Here is an 11,309-nt window from a genome sequence, read left to right as displayed (position 1 = left end):
GACGTCGAAAGTGTCATCGTTGAATTCTATTCTCGTGTCATTACGTTTCTTTTGGCTGCTTTGGATCAAACAAAACAATCATCCCGCTGGACGCACAAACTCGGCATAGAAGCAGCACCAGTTGCCTTGTCAAGAGCGGGCGCCGCGATCCAGGACCAGAAGCATGTCGTAGAGAAGCAGATCGAAACTGCCAATATGATTGTCCAAAACAAGCGTCATACAGAGATCAGGGAGATTCTCCAAGACCTGAGGATCCAGAAACAGCCAGCATCTAGATCCCCTACGCCATGCCATGTGATTCCCTACTCGGCCAACCCTCTATTCCACGGTCGAAAAGAGACTCTAGACAAGCTGAAAACCCATCTGATTGTCTCGCGTCAAAAGCGCGCTTCATTTGCAATCTCGGGTCTCGGTGGCGTTGGAAAGACACAGATTGCACTCAAGTTCACTTATGACAATCTTGATCGCTATCCAATTGTCCTGTGGATGCAGGCCGATAACAAACAGAAGCTTGCTGAGTCTTATGCCAATGCAGCCAAGCGTCTTCACATTGAGCCCGAGGACTCGCAAAAGGATGCTGATGCTATTTCTACGGTTCTCAAGACATGGCTGAGCGAGTCAGACGTTGAGTGGCTGCTGGTGTTTGACAACGCAGACGACCTCAACGTACTGAAGCCATTCTGGCCGCCGGGTAATCGAGGCGCCATCATTATCACTAGTCGAAATCCAGCTGCTACGAGGGTAGCCGAGTCTGGAATACTCATCTCTCCCCTGACATCGTTGGAAGGAGAAACATTGTTCATCACTCTCTTAACGTCTCGTGGATCAAACATCCACAGTTCAGACACCCACAATAAGGAAAAGATATCGGAAATAATCAAAGAGCTAGGTAAGCATCATTCTCATTCGCATTGCTTCACTATAGCTAATGCCAACGAGGATATCTGCCACTGGCGATTGTCCAGGTTTCTAGCTTCATTCTAGACTGCGACTGCACCTTGGAAGAGTTTCAGGAACTTTATCATTCATCTCACCAAGCCAACAAGGGTATATCAGATATGGAGACGACATCACCCAATCTTTTCTATGAGTATTCTCTCGCGACTGTGTGGCGAGTGTCCATCGTGATGCTCGGCAAAAATGCATTGAAGCTTCTGCGCCTTATGTCCTACTTTGACCCCGATGGCGTTCCAGAATCACTTTTCTGGGATGCTGGCAAAAAGTCGAACGTGAAAGATCTTGCATTTCTTCAGCCTGGCTTTACCTACCACACCGCTGCGCAGGAACTCATTTCCCGCAGTCTTATCACCAAAGCTGAATACGGGGCCGTAGCAGGGCAAGCAGGTACAAAAGCTCGGAGCCTGACAGTTCATCGATTGGTGCAAGAGACAGTATTCCATCAACTTACCGAGGAGGAGCAAGCTGATCTCTTAGATGACGCGCTAACTATGTTACTGACAGTTTGGCCCATGAACAAGGAAAATCCTTTCAGAATGAATGCATTTTGGCCTTTGTGCTCCCTGTACCTCCCTCATGTACTCGCTCTGGAGGCCAGATGCAGAGATGCTTCATACCTTGATCCTCCCAGTGGCTTTGTTCAACTATTCTTTCATGCCTCCTGGTATCTATTCGAGCGACGGCTTTCTGAGTTTGCGTTCCCTTTGCTGGAGACTGCAAGATCAATTTGTGCCCGGAACGGGGACACAGACCCATGGTTCCCGAAACTCATGACAGCCTATGGATGCGTTTGTCTAGAGGCTGATAGGCTGGAAGAGTCGGCGGACTGGTTTTCCAAAGTTGTCAAAATCTATCGAGCCAACTACGAAAGAGAGCAAGATGAGGCTTCCCAGACCGAAGGAGAACATACCTGGCTTTTAGCCATATCTCTATCGGACTGGGGATGCGCATGTACTGGTATGGGTCAGTATGACCGTGCGGAGGAACTATTCAAGGAGGGATTATCGGCAATGAAAGGTGTGAGGGACAAGAACACATACAAGGAATGGAGTGTGCATATATCACACAACCTATCACGTCTCTACACTCACATGGGTGTACCAGAGGAGTCGATCAAGCTGCAGTTCGAGTACGGCGACGAATTTGCAGACGGTCTGATTGTTGAGAATACGCAACGTGGTGCGCTGTTCCTATACGGAATCGGCAATTCTTATCTTGGTCTTGCGCTCAAGGACAACACGGAAAGTGCTCGTAACAGAGACCGCGGTTTTGAATTTCACAGAAGGGCTCTACGAATACGACAACAGGTTTGCGGTGAGCAGTTTGTCACGGCTATCTCGCTGCACAAGATTGGCGTACTCCTTTACCAGACGGGTGACTTTGAAGGAGCTTGTGAGGCTTTGGAGCACGCTATCGGCATTTTTAAACAGTCCTTTATGGCAACTAGGGAGAAGGCACGATCATTGTTCTACATGTCTCTTGTTAAGGAAAAGATGGGGGAAGATGATGAAGCTAAGACATTGCTTGACGATGCGTGGAAATACATGACGGAAGCTACGGGAATGAAGAGAGATGCAAATAATGAGAAAGACACAGGTCTTTTTGACAATGTGGTTCTATATGTCTATTACTAGATACATTTAAGGAAATTGACTTATGATATGTCCCTAAAAACTCTTGAGTGACATTTCGATCCGACCTGCGCTTCTATCCATCATTGGTCAGACTGGATTCTGATATGTGGCATCTGTCTCTGGTTAGGGTTATTAGCATAGGCCTTCGACGATCATGGAGCGGGGAATCAATGAAACAGGGCAACCGCCATTGCTGGTGCCACCGTCGTTATACTGGCGGCAGCTAGTGTCAGGCATGTTGCCGTCGAAGATGACGCACTAGTTATTGTTGTTGTTGTTGTTGTTGTTGTTGTTGTTGTTGTTGGAAGCAGCAGAGATGCTGCGGTAAGTGCTTTGGCGGTTGGCCTTGCAGTTCCCGACGTTGTTGTAGTCGGTGACTGTGTTTAGTTTGTTAGTTCATATCGTAGCTTGGTGTCTGTGGTCTGAATAAGAATCTTAGCTAGCCAAGCCTGATTTCCAGTGCACAAAGTGGCGAGAACAACGACGGTGACTACTGAGAAATGCATTTTGAGTAATTAAAGTAGATACGAATCTGAACTGATGTCTGAATACTGAAAATAACATTTTACCGTAAACCGTCTTCTCATTTATAGCTATCACCACAACCCTACTATGTTCTCTTTAGTAACCCCTGGATCTGAATTCTCCAAGCCTAGATGTCGGGCATTTTGGCTATACTTAGTACACTTGAGGCTGCCAAACTGTTCCGACAGCCGAATAATCAGTTGCTGGTGCATCTTTGACCAAATCATAGCCTTGACTGGCAGTCCTTATCCACATTGGAGGATCTCTCCTAACAGGTCTCAAGTGCAATCTCACCGCCCTCAACTCGCCGACTTCATTTGGCTCCCAGCAGTTGAGCGTGTACTTGAGTGTTGTCCTCTGTCGAACAGCCAGCCATATCTGGAAAGGAATAGCTCCGACGATAGTAAACCCAGTCAGGAATGCAGTTACAAAATGATTCCGTTTACCAATTGGCCCACTGATGCCCTGTGGTGTTCTGGTAAAACCTCCTCGTTGTCTCATGACAGACTTCTTGTGCTGTGTCGTCATCTTTCCGCAGTGCTCATACCACTTGGGAGAGGGAGCTAAGAGACCCCACTCATCCGGACCGAGGTCTACCGTATTGTCTGGTATAATTTCGAGACTAGACCCTGGTCCTCCAAGAGGCATCTTCCAGGCAAAAAGTGATTCATCGTTCTTGGCTATCAGAGCGTCTTGAAGTCTGATAAAAGCCGCTTTGCCTTCACCGTACTGGACAGGTAAATGAAGGTTGAAGATTCCAAATAGACAATATGCCATGTCCTCTTCTTTTGTTGTCTCACGACGTGCTGCCCAGCTCATCTTTGCTGCGATGCAGGCGGTGCGGAAATCGGCCTCCTTGGTGAGATATCGTGCTGCAATACCGGTGGCGTCCTCGATTGACTGTGCTAGATCTATTTTGGATCCAAGGTATTTCCAATTTGTATCGTAGAAAAGCAAGTTACTAGGTGCGAGAAGTTCCTGCAACGTCCATCCGCGAGAGAACCACTTTGATGTCTCACCAGTCTCATAGCTTTGGAACACAGGCGAGCCACCGGCGTAGCGGACATCGGACAGATATGTTAAGCAGACCACTGCCTCGCTATACCATTTAAACATGGAATTGATGGACTCGGATAATTCGCTGTTATCTGATTTGTTGATACAGCAGTTGTCGATCCACATCCACTGGAGACCTTGCTGGCGAGCAGTGATGCAAGCGCCCAGGATTTTGTCGAGTTGCGGTAGGGCGTGACGGTTTCTGGTTTGTCTCAATTCATGAGCAAATTGACTGACTTGTGAAAATAAAATCTCGTTGGAGCCCCATCGGTGCGACAAGATACCATAGCCTTGTTGTCTAAAGTCGATCTGGGTGCTGGTGTGGAGCTCAAAGGTGGTAGTGTTCATACAGCGCATCAACGCCATGATGGTAGATATCTTAGGTGGGCAGTAGAAGAATATGTTGTGGTTTATCAGTGTTGCTAACAGTAAAGACGATGGATTAGATATTGGAAGATAATTACAAACTGTGAAATATATATAGTCATGGCACTTTGTAGACATTCAGTATACCGTGTCCGACGGACTTGCTTAGCGAAGGCTGAAGGCCGGGCTGTGCACGAACCAATTAAACACCCAGTTTCCAAAGCTTCATCCTGGCTATATCATGACCCCTGTCGATAGTAGTAAATAAGACACCCTCGTAACCAATTTGGTTTGGTAGGTAGCCAAGTACAGAGATTGAAACATATCATCTCAATTTGTAACCACAACCTTAAACGCTAACTATCCTCAAATGATGGTAATCTCCCGGTCTGGTGCCCCTCTGAAAATTTCATTATATATTCGCCCAAGTCTAAACACAAGGTCTTTGTCTTCGTCACAAGACAGCGTAAATGCATCAAACAATCCAATCTTCTCAAAGTGACCTGCCTCTGAGTCAACACAGCGTAATACTATGCCTCCCGGATGGACAAGATCACGATTGACGCCAGGTAGACAACTGAGATCCGTGACATATCCCATTAGAAAGAAAACTTCAGAGGGGATAGAAACCTGATGCGCTGACTCGGCACGCAAGTCATAGTCAGCTGCAAATGGTATGATCTTGTTGATGTGATCCATATTGGCTATACCCACGGAATTCGTAAACGCCAAACGACGCTTTTCGTAATCTATAAGCTTGCCGCGAGCCAAACAGCCTGATACTCGCAGGTGAGCTTTCTGAAGTCGCCCATACTCATTACCCCCTTCAACTGGAACGATTTCGCATCCATGGATAGTGATGCCACTATCCTCGAAGCTGGTAGACATTCTGAAATGAACCGGTGTACTAACCGAAGCCCATGACCAAGTCGGTGAAAAGAGTCGCTCAGGTCTTGGAGCAGGTTCAGTACAAGTAGCCGTCCAGAAAAGATCGAAATTTGCTATATTCTCCAGCCAGAGACCAGCAGCATATGTCAGATTACCGTTGTGAAGCCGGTAACGACTTGCTAGACCAGCCAGCGCAGGGAGTCGATCCTCCAACTTTGTAAGATTCTTGGCTGTGAATCTTTCAACGATTCCTTCATGACCGCACCATGGTACAGTCCGGCCGTTGGATTCATTGGTTTTTTCCATGGGAGATATAAACTTTAGAGGTTTCTTGAGTTCACACCCGTGATCGCCGCATTCGCATTGAGAAGCAGAAAAGCAATCCCATATAACTTCATTAGGGGCAAAGTAGACGAACCGTTTGGACAACTGACTTTCTTGAAACACCCACCCACGTTTGAACAAGGGGCAATGAAGCCGACTGGAGAGGTTGCGCCGCATCTCTATTATAGGAGGATCGGTCGTGTCGTGAAGACCGGCAACTTCCAGAGATGTATAAGTAGTACTTTCGTGGAATAGGCCTTGGCCATCTTTAAAAGATTCTCCAGCAAGGGTAATGTGCGCATTTTCGTAAACTGATGCCATTTTCATGGCCTCTCGGTTCCAGTCTTCCGGGTCATCTTGGACAATACACCTAAGTGTGGGTTAACTTCTGCTCATTAATGACACAAATCGTGGACAGCGTTGTAGCTTACTAAGTCATGATTAGTAGGTTATTGCAGTCGCTACTCTTCCGACTTACCATGCAATCGATCCATATGTACTTCAACCCTAGCCTGCCCGCTGCAATTATCGCATCTCGCAATAATGGATAGAGACGTTCCTGTGGAATGCTCTGCTGAAACGCCTCCAAATCTTGCCTCTTCAAAGAAACTCCTTCAGTGTCTGCACACCATCGATGGCTAAGGCATGCATATCTGTCTATTCTGCTTTCATCTGGGATAAGTAGTCGAGACTTGGCAGAATCATGATCCAAGATCTCCACGATCCTTGTTGGAAGCAAAGACTGCTGATCTCCACCACATTTTGGGTGGTTTTCTATGCACCCAGACAGCCATGACCGGATAGTTTCCAGAGCCTGCGGGCTTCCAGTGTGGCCGCTCGTATGACGATGCCCGCGACCGTAATGTTCACACCATGGGCAATCGGCTTCCCTACAAGAGGATAAGCGGTCCGGCAGCACTTCATCATTTTCCTCCGTCAAGGGCTGAGTTGTTACTTTTTGAATGGTGGATGAGCTTTTGTGTTCGGAAACAATAAGTTCCCAAAAGTCGATAGATCCTCCTTTCAGGTTTATAGTTTGGATGGCGGTGGGGCTTCTTGATGTGGTCACAGCATATTCATAAGTGCAATCAGGTTCGTTTCTCGTGTCTCGTTCCACGAAAACTCTTTTGGAGTGTGTGTCTATTTTAACAGCCGTATAGGGAGTCAATTGTTGATGGTAGTACTTAGAAATCGGCTGCCAGAAGCTCAAACACGTTCTGCATCCAGATTCGGCAGACTGTTGTAGAGCGGGCCTCAATTCTCCTTCGAGGTCGTTCCCTTTGCGATGAACTGGGTTAATGACAGATCGGTCGGTGGTGATGGTATCGCAACGACAAACTTCGCATTCGCGAGAGTACATCTCCGTGCCTGTGGACATTGTATTGTAGAAAAGTAAAGTGGTACTCAACAAGTGTAGATTCCGATTCTTGGTCTTTGATACAACAGTTGTTCGAAACGGGGGTGAGAAATGGAGACATGTTTTACTTCTTAAGAGGTCCTAGTAGCCTGGTACTCTGAATAGGCAGCCGTGGATATTATTTATCAATTAGGCACCAATCAACATGTGTTTCGATCTTAGTGGATGTCAGGTTATGAGCCCACATAATCCAAGACATTAACAAGAGGCCTGAACATCAACTGCTCAATATCAATCAGCCTGTCACCTGTGAGCAAAGGCCTGCGTGTGCTGCAAGATCAATTATTGTTACAGAACTTGCTCCGACCATAACCAGGATGTGACCCATACTGTGTCTCAAATTGTAATGGTCTGCATAAGTTGTGCATGGAAAAGGCCAGGTGAACAGTCATGAAAAATAAAAATCAAGGCAATCAACTTTCTTCTTGCCTTGGCAGTGATTGTCAGGGTTATTACAATGTAGGACCTACCCTAGATTCAGTAATATCCATCGCTCTGGGTGAGATGAGAGATTACAATCCCAGTAGCGAGTTGATATGGCTTGTTCCTAAAGTGGAACGCGTAATGTAACTACCGCAACTCATGCTAACTAAGAAGGGGAAAGACACAAAGTCAATATTCACCAGTGACCAATCCAAGTCGCTAGATAATGCTTGACAGGTATCTATTGTGGACTCGTCCACGCATTGACGCTCAGGGTTATCTAACTTTGGCAGGGGATGGAGTATTTGTCAAGGTGACAAACAATCAGCCTTATGAATAATCAGCCTAAGCATAGTGTGGGATGGCTGACCAAACTCCGCACTCCGCAGCGCCGTGTAAGTGACTGCCGGAGTTGGTTGTCGGGTATCTAAACGAATATTAATATCTTGCTATAAACTGCAATTATATTCTATCAACATTCTCATCAATCAACAATCACATCATGGCTGGCGACAAGATTCTAGTTTTCGGTGCCACTGGGCCTGCAGGCATCGTTCTTCTCCGCGAGTTGCTCCATCGCAAACTCCCAGTTCTCGCCTACTGTCGAACTCCTTCCAAAATTCCCGAGGATCTTTCCAGCAATCCTCTTCTTGAAGTAAGTCACTCAGCAAACACGTGAGATGTAGACATTGGCTTATCAGCGTTGAAAAGGTTGTCAAAGGAGACATGTCTCAAAAAGACGCCATATCTCTAGCCGTCTCCAGGTCACGAGCCGTGATCTCCCTCCTAGGGCCCAGCAGTGCCAAACCGGCCTCAAACACCGAATTCGCCGATTACTATCGTACCATCGTGCCACTGATGAAAGAGCACCATGTTTCTCGAATCTTGGCCCTTGGCACGACAGCCATCTATCAACCCAGCGACAACAGCTCCGTAACACGTGCTCTTATGAGTAACCTTATCAAGGTCATGGTCAACTCCGCATACCAAAATATGCTGGCCATTCAAGAGTATTTCGAAACTCTGAATGATACATCTATCGACTGGACTGTCTTTCGACTGGGATGGTTGGGTGGCACAGCCGACCAGGCTGCGTGGTTGGCTGATCGTGAAAAGGGAAAGCCATTTGCGGGACCTGTTGGAGCTCCTGGATATACTTCAGGCATCAACAGGAGTCTGTTGGCCCAATGGCTTGCTGATGTAGCTACTGCTAACCCTGCGATATGGGTTCGCCAGATGCCTGCTGTAAGCAAGACCGGCTAGGAACTGGCAGAAGGTTACTGTTTATAAGGGTAGTGGGAGTGACGGTGCTGAAGAACATATCGGTGGTGATGGGTAGGAGGTTGGTAGTCATATATCAGGATAGTGCAAGGAGTGTTTGGATAGAGATTGGGCAATGAGGATCGAGAATTGGGCAAGTTGACCGAGAGGTAGTTTTAGTATATAGTCAGAAACACCTGATGGAGTTTAATACTACGCTGATTTAAGTGGCTGCAAAGTGTAACATTGATTGACCGGACTGACGTACTTACGTAGGAACATACGTAGATGCAGCCTCACAACCGATGCTACACTCCTCTTCCCAATCAACAAGACATTTATTCGAGGACAATAATATCAGATCTTCCATGTTAGAAAATCTATAACAGGCTAACTAAAGGAACTGACTGGACCCGGTTGAGCCTAGCACTGGAACTTGAGAGAGTCCCACTCGTCTCCAATGTTAAAGCAGTCATTGAGGTTGAAAACTTTCTCAGAATATCCTACGCAGTTCTTCTCCCGATATCTGATCACTAATAGAGAAGGATTGTTAGCCGGTGTTCTCATGTTAGGTTCTAAGGAGGTAGCTATGACTTACTGTGACACTTTGTGCTCTTTCTTTCTTGCATGCTCACAGCATGGTCCTTTCCAGCCAGAGCCTTGATGCAATGTCCACTGTTGAAACTCTTCCTGGATCGCGAAGTTCTGCATGTAGTGCTGTCCCAGAACTTAACCGTAACATCGTTGGCTCGGGTCTGAAGGTGGGATTCGAGACCAGCGGGTAGGGTATCGATGGGATTGGCGAGGGTTGGAGTAGCCAGAAGAGTACAGGCTGCGATGGTAGCGGTAGTGAAGACGTTGACGAGCATGTCGGCGTTATTGGGGAAGAGAACTTTGTAAGAATTGTAAGATATTGGATAAGAATAAAGGGGCCGGAAAACAACGAGAATGACCTACCTACTTATAGGGAAGAGACATAGTGGTAATTTATTGGTTTCATGCTGTTCCACTTGTAATATGCAGTGTCCACTGACATTACTGCACTACTGTAGTACAAGCAAACCATGTGCTTGGTGGTAACTCAACTAATAAAGACAAAGATATGCGTGATCGTTCCACTTCCTGCAATGTAGCGGCCCGAAAGCAAAAGGTCCAGAGTTAGAAAAGCAACATGTAAATCGCAGCCTAGTTGCTAGTATAGAATACCTTCGAACATGGACCAATACTCAGCTCGGCTCATAAATGGCCCCCAATGGAAGAATGCCAAGGCTGGATAGTGGAGAGATATCTCAGCCGCACTTGGCCGTCGCTTCCGAGGTCTCAGTTGAAATGTCTTGAAGGGTCTGTGTCAATTGGTTGGGGACAAGGATTATGTTGGTTCGGAAACCACAAAAACAACACGCGCTGAACTCCGCTGTCGTACATAACCGAAGACAACGATACGAGGCAGCTGAATAGTTTGAGGGGTATAATGGAGGGTTCAAGGATATTTTAATATGACATGTTACTGAGCGCGGCATATATCCAAAGAGGTACTAAAATGATCTGATGCAAGTTTGGTATGTGATGGTTTATAAAGAGCAGTCACAGCTTCGCTACTTCAGGATATTACTGTTCTGGAAATATGCCAGTATACTCATCTCATTTATCAATAAAGGTTTCTATCAAGATAGCTTCGAAGAACTTTCACCGTCAGACATAGTCTCATAAAGCCCATTGGACCAACGGATACTGTAAAGTAGACTCCGGGTTCAGGGCAGTAAAATATCATCGTGTTCTATATGAGCCTACCCTTCAATTACAAAGGTGTTTCTTGTTCAAGAGATAAAGATGGTAGATATTAACTAAGAAAGTAATGCTAAACGAATGCCATCTTGGCAGTTGACCTTCCATTCTTGCCCGTAGCTACAACAATAACCATTCCAGACTCGAAACTCGGCACACTGATCTCTTCTGGCCTGTCACTAGTTACTTCGTTCAACTTGGACTTTACCTGCCATTTTCCATCGTCAATCTTGACATCCTTCATCTCTTCACCATCCACATAGACGTGCAGCTCAGACACTTCCTGCTCATCAATCCTACCTGTTATCTCAATCACTTTCTCTCCCTTGACGATTGAAACTGATGTATCAATCTCCAATTGAGGTGCTTTCAGACCAATCTGTGCTACGATTGGCTGCCGTGAGATGGTGTCTGTCTCTAGCTCCGGCGTACGCGACGGCGGTTGACGCAACTGACTGTGCTTCTCAAAAGCATAAGCATACCGAAACAAATTGTTGTCATCGTACGCCTTGGAAGCAAAAGTGAGGTTGACAGGCATTCCAATATCAGCCATAACTCCCATAGGCACACTAACAGTCGGGATACCGAACTGTCGTATAGCACAGTTTACCATTCGAGTACAAAACTCCGTTGAGCCACGCATGTTCTTGAGACTCTTTGTTGACATCCGCATC

General features: G+C 46.4%; 7 protein-coding genes across 7 annotated transcripts in view; 3 read left to right on the top strand and 4 right to left on the bottom strand.

Annotated features, from left to right (window-relative positions):
- Nucleotides 1–195: 195 nt before the first annotated feature.
- On the top strand, nucleotides 196–857 carry FGSG_12618 (uncharacterized protein; the record flags this gene model as incomplete). The annotated part of the gene is made up of 2 exons (XM_011324956.1): nucleotides 196–641; nucleotides 788–857. 2 exons carry the CDS (start codon nucleotides 196–198, stop codon nucleotides 855–857), a joined length of 516 nt encoding a protein of 171 aa, XP_011323258.1.
- Nucleotides 858–1,727: 870 nt separating this feature from the next.
- On the top strand, nucleotides 1,728–2,591 carry FGSG_12617 (uncharacterized protein; the record flags this gene model as incomplete). The annotated part of the gene is made up of 1 exon (XM_011324955.1): nucleotides 1,728–2,591. One exon carries the CDS (start codon nucleotides 1,728–1,730, stop codon nucleotides 2,589–2,591), a length of 864 nt encoding a protein of 287 aa, XP_011323257.1.
- Nucleotides 2,592–3,269: 678 nt separating this feature from the next.
- FGSG_04807 (uncharacterized protein) lies at nucleotides 3,270–4,538 on the bottom strand (the record flags this gene model as incomplete). Its single annotated transcript, XM_011324954.1, has 2 exons — nucleotides 3,270–4,027; nucleotides 4,136–4,538. The coding sequence occupies 2 exons, from the start codon at nucleotides 4,536–4,538 to the stop codon at nucleotides 3,270–3,272; spliced, it is 1,161 nt and encodes a 386-aa protein (XP_011323256.1).
- A 366-nt stretch (nucleotides 4,539–4,904) lies between these two features.
- On the bottom strand, nucleotides 4,905–7,128 carry FGSG_12616 (uncharacterized protein; the record flags this gene model as incomplete). The annotated part of the gene is made up of 2 exons (XM_011324953.1): nucleotides 4,905–6,080; nucleotides 6,229–7,128. The coding sequence occupies 2 exons, from the start codon at nucleotides 7,126–7,128 to the stop codon at nucleotides 4,905–4,907; spliced, it is 2,076 nt and encodes a 691-aa protein (XP_011323255.1).
- Nucleotides 7,129–8,092: 964 nt separating this feature from the next.
- On the top strand, nucleotides 8,093–9,138 carry FGSG_04806 (uncharacterized protein; the record flags this gene model as incomplete). Its single annotated transcript, XM_011324952.1, has 3 exons — nucleotides 8,093–8,245; nucleotides 8,302–8,835; nucleotides 9,127–9,138. The coding sequence occupies 3 exons, from the start codon at nucleotides 8,093–8,095 to the stop codon at nucleotides 9,136–9,138; spliced, it is 699 nt and encodes a 232-aa protein (XP_011323254.1).
- FGSG_04805 (uncharacterized protein) lies at nucleotides 9,080–9,775 on the bottom strand. The gene is made up of 2 exons (XM_011324951.1): nucleotides 9,449–9,775; nucleotides 9,080–9,383 (listed from the first exon to the last, which is right to left on the bottom strand). The coding sequence occupies exons 1-2, from the start codon at nucleotides 9,717–9,719 to the stop codon at nucleotides 9,274–9,276; spliced, it is 381 nt and encodes a 126-aa protein (XP_011323253.1). The 5' UTR covers nucleotides 9,720–9,775; the 3' UTR covers nucleotides 9,080–9,273.
- A 933-nt stretch (nucleotides 9,776–10,708) lies between these two features.
- Nucleotides 10,709–11,309, bottom strand: part of FGSG_12615 (uncharacterized protein) — a gene marked incomplete at both ends in the record, with an annotated part of 2,568 nt that continues 1,967 nt past the window's right edge. The window contains one exon of the mRNA XM_011324950.1: nucleotides 10,709–11,224. Within this exon, the coding sequence (XP_011323252.1) occupies nucleotides 10,709–11,224 (516 nt within the window). The remainder of the gene's footprint in view (nucleotides 11,225–11,309) is intronic.

This window comes from Fusarium graminearum, chromosome 3 (genome assembly GCF_000240135.3).
Source record: "Fusarium graminearum PH-1 chromosome 3, whole genome shotgun sequence".
Taxonomy (NCBI): Eukaryota; Fungi; Ascomycota; class Sordariomycetes; order Hypocreales; family Nectriaceae; genus Fusarium; species Fusarium graminearum.
The sequence above is the reverse complement of the archived record's forward strand: the minus strand, read 5'-3'. Positions and strand labels throughout refer to the sequence as shown.